Genomic DNA, 17394 nt, shown 5'->3' on the forward strand with positions numbered 1-17394 from the left:
GAAAGCTATCCTGTTTACCTGTGTACCTGGATTCTTGTCAGAACAGTGGAAATCACTTTTCACCTGATAAGGTGTGGAGGGGGAGATGGTTCTCTGTGTGTGTATAATAATGATGATATTGCAAAACCTATAAAGCTACTTTATTAGACTAACTTCATTATTTTAAGAAAAATTAATTGTTGCAGCAAATTTTCTGTCTTTTCTATGTGTAACAAAATAGGTAATGTTTCATAACTCTGTGAGGACGCAGGTTAGGTTCATTTTGCCATACCATCTTTTTACATACTAGTGCCATGGACTACTATAATGTAGGAAGTAAAGAATGTGTGATAAGAGGCTAGAAATCAAATCAAGGTTAAAAAAAAAAATTAAAAAAAAAAGGTATCCTGGAGTTCTTTTGTCATATTAAAAATCTGACATATCTAAATTTTGTCCACGTCTCCATTGTCTTCTGAGAATGTCCACGTATATGTGCATATAGACTAACGATTTTTATTAACAGCTCAAATGATGTATTTAGTTGAGATGGATATCTGGAACATTACTGGAGTTCTTTTGCACTTCGGCAATGCAAAGCTTAATGTTTTTACTACATTATAATACATTTACTTTATGATTTTAAGCAGTTTATACTGGGGATTAGCTGAACAAATATGGTGTATGTTTCAGTTTTAGACATTGAGAATAAGTCATGGGCATTTTTGGTGTTGCTAACATATTTATAAAAGCAAAAGGAATTTATTTGAACCTAAATATATAAAAATGTATAGTAAAATATTTAATGATAAAAAACCAATTCGTGAGGTATTGGCTGGATGATCAGAAGAAAGATGGCATTGAAGCATTTTGCTCTGCATGTTGAATCAGGTTGGATATTAAGAAATATTTTTTCACTTAAAGAGAGGAGAGTATGCATTAGAACACACTCCCCAGGAAATGGTTGAGTCACCATTTCTGGAAGTGTCCAAAAAATGAGTAGAAGTGGCACTTGACAATATACTTCAGTGGGCATATTGGTATTTGGTCAAAGGTTGTGTTTGATTATCTTTGATAGTAATTCTATGATTCTATTAAGTTAGGTAGCATGGTTAACATGGGCTCTGAGAAAAAATAGCCAGTAATTCCAGAGGGTCAGGTCAAATATAAGCTCAAGCTGACCCCACTCCTATATATAGATAGGCAGAGTTCTGAGTGATGAAAAGCTTATTTTAGACTTGTTACAAGTTATTGCATATCAAATTGTATAAGTGGCTGTCTCTAAATGCTCTCTAAATGCTATCATACTCTGATTCTGAAATCCTGAACTGAATGAAAAAAAAGAAAAAAGAGAAAAGGTTGAACTCCCTGCCAGAAATTCCTAAGAAAAATTCCCAGAACTTGGTAAGGGCACTGGAGTTCTGAGTTTCTAGAAGTATTAGAACAAAACTCAATACCAGAAGTTGGGCAATCAACATAGTTTGGTGGAGATATGAAAAGTTGTTAGGACTGAAATCCTAAGCAGAACATGTACTGGTGGTGTCTCGTTCATGTACAAATAAGTGAAGTGAACAGTCTGGGGTGTTCCTTCTTATGGACAGTAAATAATCTGCTTGCAAATAGCACGTGCATTTCCATGCACATTCATGTTCTGCAACACGCGTTCTTCCTGAAGTCCTAGTTTTGTTTAAGACATTGGTTTTTAAATAATGGTTAATATATTGTATTTATTGATGTCATACATTTTTCAAAGACTACCAAGAAAACTTGTCAGCAGTTCACTGGAAAGATAAAGTGAATTGTTAAAATTAAAATGTCATCTACCAGCTGGAAACACTTCATTGCTTATTAATAGTAGAGCAAGGGTTTTGAGATGTTAATTCCAGGGTTGCACCTGTATAGTTTAAAGGCATATTCATGTGGACATAGCCTGGGAATGTATCCATGTAGTGGAGAGAATAACCTTGTATGCAGTTGTTTGCCATCATCCTACATTTAGCTCCTGAGGGGTAGACCCTTTTTATTTGATTGTTCTTTATATATTCCAAGGAATATATATTCCAAAGAATATTTTAAGATCGTGGTGAATATTTTTAATGTTTCTTGACAACATGCTGACTGACAGGCTGCTATGGGTAGACTGCTTTTGATACTTAGGTCTTGATATTACTTTAAAAACATTCATAGTTTTTCACAGCTTGCAGTGTAAACTCTATGACTATTTTAATAATTAGTAGTCCTTCTTTAAATTTTAACTATATTATGTCAAACTGGGCCCTGTTGAACTGTCTCCAGCTCCTCATTCTTGAAACAAACTGTAAAGTTTAAATTGCATAATCAGGGATTTAAGTGAGTTGTTTACAGTGGAAACTCCTTTGCATTTATTTGACAAGAAATGAACATGAAGACATCTTATACTATATATAATTGACGTAATATAAGGAATATTTTCATGCGTGTGATGGTGCATTTTATCCTCATGCAAGAGAGGCAAATATAATAAGTGTAGGTAATACACCTACTGGTAACCATGTGTTTGATTACTGGGAAAACAGTAATCATAAGCAAATTAAGATATGAGAAATAAAAATGAAGGGTGATCTTTCCATGTTTCTTGTGTAAACTCAGTTTACACTCCAGTGTGGACAGTTGTGATTAGCCTTCCCTTTGAAATATTCCAGCTTCATGGAAATTGTAGTCACTAACTCCTGGCTAATGGTAAACCCCTCTTTTTCCAAAGCCTTTCCCCTGTACTGTGTGCATATATTTATAGTAAAAGTAAAATTACTTTCTTCTATTTTGATAATTGGAGAATATCTAGCAAAACAAATATATTTAAAATATATAAATTTTGACATTGTTTCATAATACAAGCAAAATATAAACTGAGTTTTATTATATGAATTACATATGGGTTTTTTTGGCATATTCTGGTACTGATGTTATATCTCTTAATTATTTATTTAAATAATGAAACAATTTGATCTAAATTCACCTTTTATCACAATATGATCAGTATTAGGAGAACTTACACTTAGAAATGGGAAAGCTCTGGAGCTATGTGAGGACAGATTTCAAAATGGTAGTAGACTTTCAGACAGATTAGTTTCAAAGATATTATTCATACTGAAGTTATGACTGCTTTCAAACAAGGAAATAAGCAATCTGACTTCTTGACTTGCTTTCAGAGATTTATGCATTTTTTCTTCCTAACTGAAATACTGCAGAAAATCCCAAATTTTAGCTATCTTCTTGATCCATAATCTCCCACTGCCTTCTCAGAATAAATATGTGAATCATCTAGATAATTTTATGTTTAGAAACATATATCTTATTATTTTGTTAATAAGTCCAATGTTCTTAAACCATAATGTTATGATTATAATGTTTTCTGTTTTGTGTTGTGTATCATTCCTTCTCCATCTTATTGTCTCATATCTATTTTTCTTTCTGCCATCACCTCAGTCATTATGTTACTTTACCTCGTTCCCGGTACACCCAGTCCTCAGATCACCATTACAGGGATGTCAGGTATATGTTTTCCTCTGTGTGACTCTGTGTGGGTAATGCATGTACTGTGTACCTACATGTCCACTTCTGGTTTTATTTGTCTGTGTATAGTGGTAGAAAACTTAGAAGTTGAGTTAGTATCATCATTAGATTTGTTAACATAGCATGCATACAAACACTGGGTAATTCTTCCTGTCTTTCACTTGAATATTTTCTCACTGCCAATAGTCTATAATTGATGGTCCTCAAAGATAATTCTTTATTTATATCACTCCGATGTCTTTTAGAGAATATATAAAGTAAATAATTGAAACCAGCAAACACTAATACCTGCTAATACTGTGATTTTAGTGTGCATAAAATCATATATGACTGTGTTAAAGGTTATGATAAAACTGGAGAGTGATACCTTTCCTAGTCTTGTAGCTCTTGTAGCTGTGAGCTAATATACTTAAATTTTTAAAAGTAATTTTGCCAAGTTCACCGATGTTGCAGTCATGTTTTGTTCCAGTTTTTTGTTTTGTTGCTGACATTGCTTGTTTTTCATGGTGTTTGTCTTCATTTCATCTTTTTGTTGCTTTTCATTGTGTTCACCCATTCTGTTTTGGCAGCCAGGATCACACAATGTATCCTCTGTTTTGTGAAGATGCAATCAGATTGCTCCGCTCCCGTACGATGTGCCGTACCTATTCTGAGGGTGCTTACTATGATCTTGAGAGGTATAACTCATGTGGATACACCATTAGCTCTGCCACACTGACACTGCCATGTGTCATTTACAAACTGGGAACGTGATCTGTGTTTTAAGAGATAAACACATGCAGTGCATATGTTTTTATAATACTCTGAGTATGTATGCATCTAAAAACTGTCTACTTGGGGCCGTGGGTAAATCCCAAGAGGAACCAAATAGCTCTGGAGAAGCCAGTTTTAAATAGATTATATGGATATTATATATCTGTGTCTTTTATAACCCTTATTTTTGCTGGAATTTTCCAGAGTGCTTGTAGTATTTATTATTCTCTTTGAAATAATAAGGAAAAGCCTATCTACTTTAAAGTACACAGAAAGAGTGTCTTCTGAAGTCTTATACTTTTGTTAGCTGAAAAATAGAGTGAAAAGTAAAAGTGTATGCCTATATAAGCTTGGTTGTATATATTTATATATTGCATATTCTGTGACTTAGGAGTACTTGTACACACAATACCTGTGTGTGATTACAGAACATCATAGTTCCTATTTACACAGGAAATATATGGAGAGACAATTCGAGCCCATAACAATTTCTGTAAAATAACTTGCCACTTGAAATACAGTGGCCTTTAAGCTATGCCGCTCAAATACGGTAATTAAGATATTTTCAGAAATGTTGCAAACTGAAAAAGTTTACATAGTTGTGTGTAAATAGAAAGAAGAATATCAACCTAAATAAAAGGAATAAAAAGGAGGTGGTGACTTCAGATCAGATACAATATTCGATAGAGGCGTTGCTTTACAAGAGGGGTCATGTAAAAATTTCCAAAGCAAGAAGTAAAGAACTCTTTATGTATTAACTTCATGGCTGCCCTCTGGATATGAGTCTGGGAAGTTCATTAATGCTTGCTTTATATTCAGATCATATGTCACCACATTTTTAAGTGAATGTGAAATTACTTTTGGATGTAGAAACTAAAATGGATCTGAAAAATCCTTTGAAAGAAATATTTCTTTTTTAAAATTCTCCAAAGCTATAGCGTATTAAACATTTTAACATTTGGAACTCAGTCAAGCATTTGAAATTATGCTGTTTTACATGAAAACCTAATATTAAGGAAGTGTATAAATAGGTATGTCCACATGTAGCAACTTCGATAAGGAGAGGGATTTTTTGTTTGTTTTCTTAAAATGCATGATGAAATGTTTTCATTTGTATGCTATTTCAATAATTAATTTTTATATACTTGTTTTTTTTTTTTGCCTTAGACATATACTCTGATTTGCACTAGTTTCTCTGAACCTGTTTCACATTACTGGTTATGTCAGTGACTGGATATTAGTGAAAGTTGGAGCTATTCTCTCTGATTTGCACTAGTTTCTCTAAACCTGTTTCAGATTACTGGTTATGTCAGTGACTGGATATTAGTGAAAGTTGGAGCTATTCTCAAATTGTCTTACTTTGAGGTTCTTGATTTGTAAATCTCAATCTTTGTTTCTGAAATTAATCTCAAAAATAAAGTCAATGAAAGTAAAGGGCAAAAGTTACAGTACTTCATAAAGATGAAAAAGCTAGGATTTAAGCAGTTGGAGAATCTTTTCCAGGGCTTTATGGAGCAGAAGGCTATTCAAGCTAATTCTGCCTGGGATCAGAAATGAAAATCTGACATGAAGTGGAATATTTCTAGCTTACTGTTAGAACAGTACTGTTTCTCAATATTCCTTGGGCCTAGAAACTAATCCTGGATTCTATGATCCTCTTGAATCCAGGCTGCCTGAGGGTAACCTTAGTGTTCAAGTTACTTGAGTCATTCTACCAGATATGAACTCCTCTGAATACCTCCCAGCCACAATTGTAGCTCCTGGATTTTCATCCTTTTTTTCTTCCTGTATTCTAACAGCAATTTAAGAATAATTTATAGCATAATTGTTTTTCAGTTTCTCCATAGACATTTAAAAACACTAAGTAATTTTCTATTCCTAATTTTTTTTGGAAATATATGAGCAATTACTTTTTAAATAATATTTCCTCATTTATCTTTGCACTTTTCACCAGTTCAGTGCTTACTCTAAAATACATTATTTTCTAGGCCAAGGTGTTATTCCTGTCTTCTTTGTTTTACCTTCTTAATCAATGTCTTGTTGATATCAAGCAACCACATCTCCTCCAGTCTTCCACTTCATCATGCATATGAACTTTCCAGTTTCCACTATTCATCAAAATAGCAAATATTGCTCTGTACAGTCCAACATTCAGGAAAGAGTTTCTCATCTGGGACAGAGACTTTTTTTTATCTCATGTCACTCTGAATCCATCAGTGTCTGTGTCCTGCAGGCAAATAAATTATATAGACCTATGAGTCAAAATTACTTGCCTTTGTTATTCATGGCTTCATTGCTTGTCTTGTAGTCATTCACAGCCACCCCATTAACTCTGTGTTCTCTTCTAGCATTTTTTTCCTTTTGTTTTTTCCCCACAGAGTGACTACTTGGTTCTCTTTCATATTTCTCTGTTGAAGTTTGTGTCAGTCACTGTTTATCTGACAGACCTCCATTCACTAGCCCTAGAACACATTTACATTATCAAAAACCTTAATTCCTCAGGTCGTTCTTAGGTTATGGCATTCATGATTTTGCTTTCCTGATAGCTCCTCCCTTTTGAAGAAGTCCAGCTCTTTCCCTCCCAAAAGGAACAGCAGCATTGACAAGATATTTACTTCAGCATATGCCTAAGAAAGGCAGAAAGCACCTGTGCATCTTCAGGGACTTCAGAGCCCTTAGGACCTGGGGTCTTCCCAAGAACATCCTGCTGCTCAGTGCCCCATGTTCCCTTGGCTGTTCAGAGTTACAGTCAGCACAGCAGCACCAGCTGGGATCAGCTCACCCCGCTGCAGCTACTCACACTGCATGTGCACAAGGCACCATGGCTGGACATGCTGAGCTTTACTTGCACTTTCATTTATAGCCCCCAGTTCAGAATCCTGCAGAGTTATATGGGCTAATTCATAATTTGACAGTAACACATTTAAAATTGTCTGACACACCAACGACCTCAAAACCACTGTAATGTTCTCAAAGTTCTTATTCTTAACCTTGTCCTGGTATTTAAAAAAATATTAGCAATTCATTCCAAATAAAATTATGCTGCAAACCTCACTCTATGAAATTCTTTCTCAACTTACCTACCTCAGAGCTCAGCTTAATCAGCAAGAACATGACACTGTGCAATTCATTTTTTCCACTTAGCCTTTAAGTTTAGTGTCTGTAGGTCCATAAAAGCTGGTTTGTGAATGTTTTGTGCAGGTTGTGATGTTTCTTTCAGGCAGAATTTCTGTTGTTCCACTTAAGGAAATTAGATTTTTCTTCTGTCTTCTTTCCTGACTTTTGTTTTACCCAGCAGACATTTTCTAACATCCAAATCTTACTTTTAGTGAACATTCTCTGTTGTTCAACTACTAGTTTTCTGTCAATGCAAGTTTTTTCTTCTGTGAAATATGTGTGCATTGATCAAATGTTCTTAGTAAGTTGTTAATTATTTCTGAATAGAATTTGAAAGCAGAATTTTAAATTTCATATATATATATATGAAAATATATGTTCAGAGTATATAGCTGAATTGAAGATAAATGAGCTCTATCTTCATCACAACTTAATAATACAGTAAAGGAATACATAATGAAATAAGCACCCTCTAAAGTATCTGAAATATCTGTGCTATTTATTCCATATTCAGGAGGACTAGGCAGGAGAGAAGAGTGCCTAATTCATATTATGATGACACAGCCTATACTCCTGAAAGGTATTTTAATTTATATAGTAAAAATAGATAGAGTTGACTAATAAATTTTTATGAAGCGTAGTCTAAAATTCTAATTGACCTAGACTAATGATATTTAAATTTACAGTGCACTTTATGCCATATTTCTCTAAATACAGAACAACTAATCTCCATAGTTTTAAGTACCTCATTTTCTTTTTAGCCCTCCATTAATTTGACTTTGGATTTTTTGGAGCATAATTCCTAACTTGAAAAATTTTTATTCATTAGATGTGGGAGGAAAACTGAATAGTACAGAGGATCTTAGGTACAACTGAAGGTTTTTTCTCAGCTTAACTGCACCATAATTCTAATGGCTAACCTTCTCTGTCACTAGAAGTGATTCTAGGTCAATTTACAGTCCTTATTTTCATTCTTTCAATAACCTGAGTACCCTCAGATGGTACTCAGTTTTTAGTGTGTCACTGCCCACACTGACTTAAAAAAGGACTAAGCAAATGCCTTCAAATTGGTTTTGAGTGTTTGTTGTGCTAGGAGCCAAAGTACTATTGTTCTTCCTAAATTTTGTTACGTGTATAATGTATCACAATGAGCATAGTATCTCTAAAATCTGGCATGTAATCTGAAAAGTTTCAGAGTGTCTCTAGAAAGAGTTATTTGATAACAGCTTTTCATGTTTAAACAGCTAGGCCAAAAGAGAAGGAAATCTGAAGAAAAGAGCAAATCAGTTGTCCTCTCTTTAAAATTAGATGTTTTATACTTCTCTGTCCATTTTAAAATCAATGTCTCATTTTTGTCTACGTTATGGGAATAGGTAAAACAGGGATTTTTTCCTAACAAATGGCAAGGAATTTTCCTTTTATTTGATTGCTATAAATAAATACATATTTAAGAAAAAATAAAGTGCACTGCAATTTTAACCCCATATTTATGTATTTATGGTGTCTGCAATATAGTAGATTTATCAAAAACTCTTATTTAAAATACTGGTTAACTGGAGAGACTGGCTTCAGTTTTGAGGATATGGATTATCAGAGAGAGTGTAATGATGTACCTGTCATACTCCAGCAGTATTCTAATTTATATGGGATTAAATCTAAATCTAATCTAAAACTCAATTAGATTAAACTGAAATGACTTTCATCCAGCCGTTGATCTGGCTATAAGCCATTAAAAAACCAAAAAAGTCACTCCACATACCATCCAGTTGGAGAGAGAATAAACAAGAGTAGCTGATTGACATTCACATATATTGCACCCCATATGGTCTTCCCTCAATATAATATCCAGGAGATGTGGGGTTATTAAGTTTGTAAACATGATGTAAATGCTCAGATTCTGCAGTGTGAGAAGTTTGGAGAGAAGGCAGACAAGGACAAAATACTGCTGTGATTCCCAGGAACAGATTCATCAAAATTCTTGGATCTGTGTCCTTTAGCCTATGGCTAATATTTTAAGTACATATAAATAGGGTGGGTTTTTTACCAAATTGATGATATAGAGTGTCTCGATATTTTCTGATAATCCCTGTCTTCTCACTCACTGTCATGTGGAAATCATTGAATACAGACAATGTAGGAGTTCCATGGCTTTACCCTAGAGAGATCCTGAAAGTACAAAACTCCAGAGATTTAGTTGAAACTCCTTAGCCAAATGGTGGATGATTTGTATCTAGTTTTAATACACTGAAGTAGTGGCACATAAGCAGTTTATCCCCTGATTTCTTAAAGCAGCTTTTTTGTTGCATTATTTATTTTCTTGATGTTTTTTTCTTAAAATAAAATACTTCTATATGTGTTTTTGGTTGTCTTCAACTGGTATGCTGAAGTGCTGCTACCAATGCTTGGGCAGCCCATATTCAGTACTGGGAAGAACAATACCACTTTAAATTTTACTTAGTTTTCATTGATCATTGAAGCAAATTTTCTTCTGCTTCTTACATACCTGTGAGAAACCAACTACCCTATCAAACAGAAAAAAAAAATTACTTGCAAGGTTATGTATTTGAAGTTAAAAGCAATATTTTAAACTCTTAATGCACATTGTTATTTTTGTTCAGGTTTTGTCTCCATAATTAGTTTTTTTTTATTATTCCACAAGCTCAATGGCCATTAAAAACATGAAGACATTTATGTATGCAAAGATAAGCAATCAATTAGTCTTCATGTAACTAAAGTTTATGGCTTAACTGCTGAAAAGACTAGAGGTAAAAATATAATAATTCTATAAGGAAAAAAGCCCTATAAGTATCTTGGTGTTTGGTTTTGAAAAGTTGGTTTTCTTCATACCTGAAAGAAAATATGAAATGTACAAAATTAATTTAAAACATTTGGAAATCTTCCCATTTTGTTAGGACTTGGTCATGTCACATGAATTAGAGTGTTAATAGTAATACATCACTTTTTAATAACACTTCTTTATTTTGACTGCATTGTAAAGGTGGTACAATGGTGCAAGTTCATGGGCAGATGATATAGTCAATGGTTCAGCTGAAAAATATGGGTAAGTAAAGAGTGTAGTGTTGCAGATAAAACTAAAATGTATTTTGGATCTTTATAATAATTGTACCAAATTTATTCCTAATAAATGTATTTTTCTTGATGTCTTTCTTTCTTGACTCAGAACTAAAGCACTTATGTTCTAGTCTTTTTTGCAATATTGAACTTTTATTCAGTTACAAATAGAAAAAGAACATTAATTATGTTCAAACTATTTTTAAAACATGTTCTCACTGTTCAGGGCCACTTTAATGAAAAATGGCTTTTTAGTGATACCTGCCTACATCTGCAGTGTTGGGGAAGGTGTCTTTGAGACCTGATATTTTTTTACTTTTAAAAATAATCCCACTCCTATCTGTCTAACCTATCTTCCTTTGTGATTGATGCATAACCCATGTAAAGTGCTTTGTGCCTTAGAATCTGTACTTCTTCCCAGTTGTAGCTGGCTTCTGATCAAGAAAGCACACAAATGTTCCTTGCTTTTAGTTCATTGACTTTACTGCTTCCCCCTCATTTTCTTATTGCTCTTGCAACAATTTTCTTTTTTTTTTACTTCCTTCCTTTGTGAATGTGAACAGAGAACATGAGAGACTGTTAAACTGAAATGCAAAAAATCTGATAAAATCCAGAATGAATCTGTCAATATTTTAATGTGGGCTTCTCTCTTTAGAGAGGAGTGATTTGTGAGGGTCTTTAGGCTAAACATTATTGCAGTTGCATGGACTTGAGACTGTATATATTTTCTAGCTTTTTCAACCATGGTGCCATTGTTCATTGGCTCTTCATTTTTAAGTGCACAGCAAAGGCCATATTTATCACTTCATCCTGGAAACTGTATAGGCAAACTGAAAATGAAGAGCATTTAAATAAGGTTGGAAAGTGCTTGGTATAACTAAAGCTTTTGCTTTTGACAGTCACATGAAATAGTCCTGTCTTACTTCCCTTTTCTTACTTTTTATCCTGAATAGATGCTAACATAGGTAAATATCAGGGGTCAATATCTAAAAATAGTTTTTTTAACATGAAAAAGAAACTTATTAGTTACTACTCTCCTTCTTCATTTAAATATAGTTCCTAAAATGTTTGGCGAAAGAAAAAAAAATTTGTGAATGTGAACCATTTCATAATGGTTCACATGATTTCATAATGTGAACCATTATGACTTTTAAATAAAACATAAGGCCCAGATATTATATCTATGCCTTATAACTATTATAAGGCATCTATTATAACTTTAATAGAGTAAAGACTGCTGAAATGGATCAGATTCTGTAGAGATCAATGGATTTAGAGAATGCCTTTAACAGAAACTGAATGCTATTTTGCTCATTCATAATTTAAGAACTTAAAAAGATTATAAAGTCTTACATACCTGTTCCTGTTTGAATGATCTGATTGAAATCCTGGTCTCATCAAGGGACAAAACTCTTGATGTCAAGGAGGTCAGAATTACAGATCTGTTGGTAAAAGTTATGAAGAAAACCACGTAGCTGCAGTATATATACACAATAACTGCATAGTTTCAACTCTGGTTGTGGTAATTTACTATTTGAACATCTGCCATATTATGGGTGTTTAAAAATGTCACTGAAAAAAAAAGCCAACTAAGTATATGTGCCATATAGAAATAAAGTTATATTTAAGATCTGAGGAAAAAAATCCCAGAAAATCCATCAAGAACCAAGTACTTCTCAAATTGTGCATTTAGTACTGCATTTAAAAAGACATATTTAAGTTACATGATTGGTTTCAATCCTACAGCTACTTCAATTGATTAGTCTGTAGCCTAGGTGCTCTGCTGAACTACATTTGAATGTTCAAGATTTACTAGGAAATTCTTCTTTTTCATTGCTTCCCTCTCAAGGTCCTCTCTGCATTGTCTTATGTACCACTATACTTCAGTCATGAGACATGTTAATTTAAACCCAGGCCTGTTCCTGGTTTTGCTCATACATGGTAGTATAATATTCAAGTTGAGTGGTGAAATATTGTGTTTTGAAATGGGAAAAACTGTGGAATATATTTATGATATAAAGCTGAAAGTGTTATATTTTGGAATTTTTCCAGTACTTTAATGGAAGTTTAGACTATTATCTAGAGAGAATCACTGCAGTAGATTCAGTTATAAAACTGAGCTGGGGTGAAGGAGAGGAGAGGATTTCAGCTCTCATCTTTGAGAATTTTGAATTCCCAGCTTTTGAATCCTAATCAGCTTTATCATGATCTTCAGTGAGTCATCTCATGAACATAGAGATGTGTATTCCTGCAGGGTGATTCTTTTACATGTGTCAGTTGAGGGTCTGTGTTAAGGATGTTGAGAGTTAGAAGTAGCTGGCAAAATACAAGATACTATATAAGGCAGCTGGCTATATAAGTGAAAAGGTACATTGCAGTAGAAACAATAAAGTAAAAACCCTCTACAATTTTTTTGCACATAAAAATGGTATGGAATGCTTATAATTTCAGTCTTTCATGGATTTACAATAGTTATGTGTTTTATTGATATTTTATTGTAATATCTAGTATAAAGCTCTAACTGCATCAGAAGAATCATAAAATAATTTGGGTTGGAAAAAGCATTGTCTGGTCCAGCTCTCACTGTGGAGCATGACTTTGCCATTCCTCAGCAAATATATCAATGATGACACATATTTTGGAGAGTAAATCTCAACAGGTGTAGATATATATGCTTTCCTTAAGCATTTTTATGATTGTGCCATGCCATGTGTTAGCAAGGTCAGCTGTGTCGACAGCAGTCATGAAGTGAGTGCAGTGTCAGGTGCAGACACCTGAGCAAGCTGTGAACAATTGCAGCTCTGTGGCTGCAGCAGAACACAGGAGTGTGGAGCACAACGTGCCTGGGATCATGGCAGAGTTCCCTGCTTCATCTGCTCAGCTGAGTTAGCAGAATAGTTCAGACTCTGTCATGTTGCAGTTTAATCATGCCTGTCACTGGCATGGAGATATACTGGTAGTTATCCCATATACCACAGGGTAATATGGATGTGACCATATCATACAGTGTATGGATGCATGTATATATGTGTATATGTGTGTGTGTGTGCATATATATTACATATATAAAAAAATTATAGACTATTACATATAATTCTTGAAAAATTATATTACTATTACAGTATTATATTACTATTGCAGTACACTATTACAACAAAAATATCTCACTTTACCTTTTTTTTTTAAACCAGTGTACTTAAAAGTTTTACAGTCCTGTCCTTTAAAAACTAAAGCAGCGTATGATTTTATATTAGGTTCCTTTATGAGTATAAATGAGTTTTCCTTTATGAGTATAGATGAGTTATTTGCTGAGATATCCTGTCTCCAGTTTTTCTAGAGATTTGACAGTGTGCTGCTCTTTTCCATTTTCCATTGCAATATTTATGACTCAAATTTAAGTTGTTTTGGTACTAGAAATATCATTTGTTTTTAGACATGCTTATCTATGTTATGCTAACAGAGGATCTTGTGTCTGTGACTAAACAGCAAAGTTCCTATAGCTAGTAGAAGAATAACATGTCCAAGGATTGAAATCCAGCAGCCATCCACAGACACTGACAGGTATTGCCATTGTGTATTAGCTGGAGTTTGAAATTATGATACTTAGAAAGTGTGTTGTTGTAATTTTCTTGTTCTGTTCAGTGTTTCTAGATGAAAAAGATGCACTAGGAACTGTATTGTAGTGTACTGTAATCCTACAGCAATTCTATTTTTAGTTCTTCAGTTTTTTGTTACAAGAAAAACCTAATGTTAAAATGATGATTGGCATGATCTCATAATTTTTACAGAGTAAAAGAATTTAACATGGGCTTTTAAATAAATAGTTTTCAACCATTTGGGGGGAAAAAAAAGATCTATTTGTTATGTAAACTGTTACAATTGCTTACTGTTGGAAAATGTTAATCTTTTATAAAACTTTCTCTATCCATAAGTTCAGATCAATGACTATAATAATTTGTTGAAAATTCTTTTTATTTGTTAAGAAAAGTAGCAAATCTGAAAAATTAAAAATCAGAAAGTCTTATTTACTGCATTGGGAAAAGAGTTCACATTTGAAATTTGCAGTGTACATATATATATACATATATATAAATCAAGATAAATCAGTATATAAAATAAATTTTTTTAGGATGTTTGGTTAGGTACTACAGCAACTAGAGTTTACAGTGGTACCTAAATGACATTACATTCTAGTTCTAATACTTGATGGATTTGGAACATGAAGTTAGACTGTGAATACTCACAGAGCTTTCTGTGTAGTGACTTACAGAGAACTCTGACAGTCTCACAGGGATTGGCTTGCTTGGTTTAGAAGCAAACACTGCTGTACCTTTTCCTAAGAGTAAGGGAGACTTATGCTTACAAGTCTTGCAGACTTTGGCATGGAAATTAACCATCTACCATGTCTGTCTTCCCTAGCAAACGTAGAAGGCTGCTACAATAGGCAGTACTAGATGGAGGAGGCCATTATTTGACATTTCATTAACTGCATTTTCATAAAGAAAAGTCTGTTAGCAAAGGTAAACAGTGCTAGTGTCCATTAAAATATTATATGGATGTTGAATAATTTAACTAAGACAACCATATTTCCCTCTTTAAAAATCAGTAATTCATATTATATTATTTGTAATGAGAAAAGAAGAAATTTTCATCTCGATAATTTGTAAGCATAAATCTTTAAGAATGATATCTGAAAAGTTAGAAAATTGAATTTTTAATTTAGCTTAGTTCCATAAGTATTGCTGGATTTTTACCATATTTCCCTCTTTAAATCAGTAATTCATATTATATTATTTGTTTATGTTATGTTTATTATGTTTATATTATATTATTTGTAATGAGAAAAGAAGAAATTTTCATCTCGATAATTTGTAAGCATAAATCTTTAAGAATGATATCTGAAAAGTTAGCAAATTGAATTTTTAATTTAGCTTAGTTCCATAAGTATTGCTGGATTTTGATTTTCATGCATAATTGTTTACAGTGGTAAGCAAGGGGTGTCACTGCACAAGCAGGTTATCAGATAGTTTTCCTGTAAAAGGGACAGTTGCTGAAGACTGGGATCATGTAGTACATGTGTTCACTGTTAAAAGGATAAAAGAATAAGTGAGGATGAAGACCAGAGAGTAAAACTATTTTTTTAATTGCTCTTTATATGTGTATGATGTAAAATCACAAAGTGAAGCTTTCAAGTGGCAGACTGTCCCCTCAACATAGCCCTCCATTTGCTGTAGTGCTTATTGAGAGGATTGCAGCCTGTAGCCTGAGGGGGACAATCAGTTGGACCTCAGGACTCAACTTAGTCTCCAAATCCTTCAGTCTACAAAGCAGCATTGCCTCAGCTTCAAAGGTTTACTGCCAAAATCCACCCTCTCCTTCACTTCGGGGAACTCCCAGCTGTAATTGCACTTGAAGGAAATGCCCACTGGAAGTTGTAGCAAACTTAGCTACTGAGTGTGACATTTTTGAGGCCTTTACCTGTTTAGCTGCAGTTGCTCCATGATGTTCTGCAGAGCATAAAACCTGCCTGCTAAGCCATTAGTATTGATCCCAGTGGAAAGAATGCCTCCTTCCTTCTAATCAGGCAATAGGTCAGACCTCTAATATCCTAAAAACTACTTTTTATACCTATAGACCTAAAGAGAATGAGGCCTTAAGAGTAACAAATGGGAGCCTTAACTTCTCATGAAGCCTTTATGAGAAACATGTGCTTGCCACCCACCTGTTCCTCTGTGTGTCCTACTGGCTGTTGGAAGGAGAGAGGAATGGAGCATGGAGTGACACCCTTACCATACTGCCCAGTCCCTGCTGCTGGGTGCTCCAGCAATCCTCTACTCACTGACAGGACAAATGCCCACAGACCCAAAAAAGTCTCTGTAGGCTCATAAATATTCTTAAATATGTGGATAAAAAAGATAAGGGTGGATTTTGCAAGACCTGGAAAGAATTATTTGTAATTTTGTTGAACTTAGGAGTATTTTTTCTTGAAATTTATTCCCATAGTCAAAGAATGTATTCTATGGTCATTTCTTGCCATCATGCAGATGGGTGACATTTTTCTCACCTTCCATAACACTGAAACCTCACTTAAACTGTTACCTAAACTAAACAGCATTCCTATCAAAGCTAAGGTTGTGTTTCTCTGTCTATCAACAATGTAAAAGAAGCGAGACAGTGGATGTTTTTGCTGATGAAGCTTCCTATTCAGAAACAGAACTGATAGAAGAAGAAGTGAGGTAATGTTGTGGTTTTGTACCAGGCTCATTGTACTTTTCCTACAATCTTTAGTGCCTCAGCTTATAATTACCATTTATGTGTCTCACTGTGGTGTGTTTGCTTGTTAGGAGCTTATAGATGTAGGTTCATGATGTATGGTATTATTCTGTATCTGTCTGTGGCAAGTCATTTGTATGCTCTAGGAGTGCAATTATGACCTCATGGAAGGCCTGAAAATACTTTTTAATGAATACTTTATAAACTCATTCAGCAAAATCAGCCACTATACTATTTTTCAATGTTTTTAGAAATAAAATGCTGTTACTAACATACAAGTCTTCATAATAAGGCTGTGGTATGTCTCTCTCCTTTTTGATACTAATTAAAATTTGACTTCTTGTTACACTTAATCACCATCAAGCCACTCATTGTATTAACTGACTTCATTGTAAAATGCATGACTTCACTCAAGGAAAAGTCCTGAAGGGTACACATTCCCCATTTGTATTCTGTATCTGTTCAGTTATTCAAGGAGAGCTGGGAGGAGTGTGGTTTTAATAAACAGCTCCATTAGGGTCTGGATTTTACTTTTTAAATTGCCTTGATTTAATGTATTTCAGGATATTGCTAACAAATATTACTCCTTGAAAACAGACCAATTCCATTGAGAAAAAAGGTGGGGCTTGATTAATTTCTGAAAGTAATGGC

The 17394-nt window shown here is 33.9% G+C and overlaps 1 protein-coding gene across 50 annotated transcripts in view; it reads left to right on the plus strand.

Moving 5' to 3' along the window:
- RIMS2 (regulating synaptic membrane exocytosis 2) overlaps nucleotides 1–17394 on the plus strand; it is a 453673-nt gene that overhangs the window by 298837 nt on the left and 137442 nt on the right. For 7 of the 50 annotated variants that reach the window (XM_039706156.1, XM_039706153.1, XM_039706152.1 and 4 more), the window contains one exon: nucleotides 3442–3507. The exons of 42 other annotated variants lie outside the window; for them this stretch is intronic. In XM_039706156.1, coding sequence (XP_039562090.1) covers nucleotides 3442–3507 — 66 coding nt within the window. Of the gene's footprint in view, nucleotides 1–3441; nucleotides 3508–4097; nucleotides 4206–7912; nucleotides 7979–10396; nucleotides 10460–17394 lie in introns of all 50 variants that reach the window. One more of the 50 variants, XM_039706150.1, reaches the window with a different exon arrangement.

This window comes from Passer montanus, unplaced genomic scaffold (genome assembly GCF_014805655.1).
Source record: "Passer montanus isolate IOZ18808 unplaced genomic scaffold, ASM1480565v1 scaffold19, whole genome shotgun sequence".
NCBI lineage: Eukaryota > Metazoa > Chordata > Aves > Passeriformes > Passeridae > Passer > Passer montanus.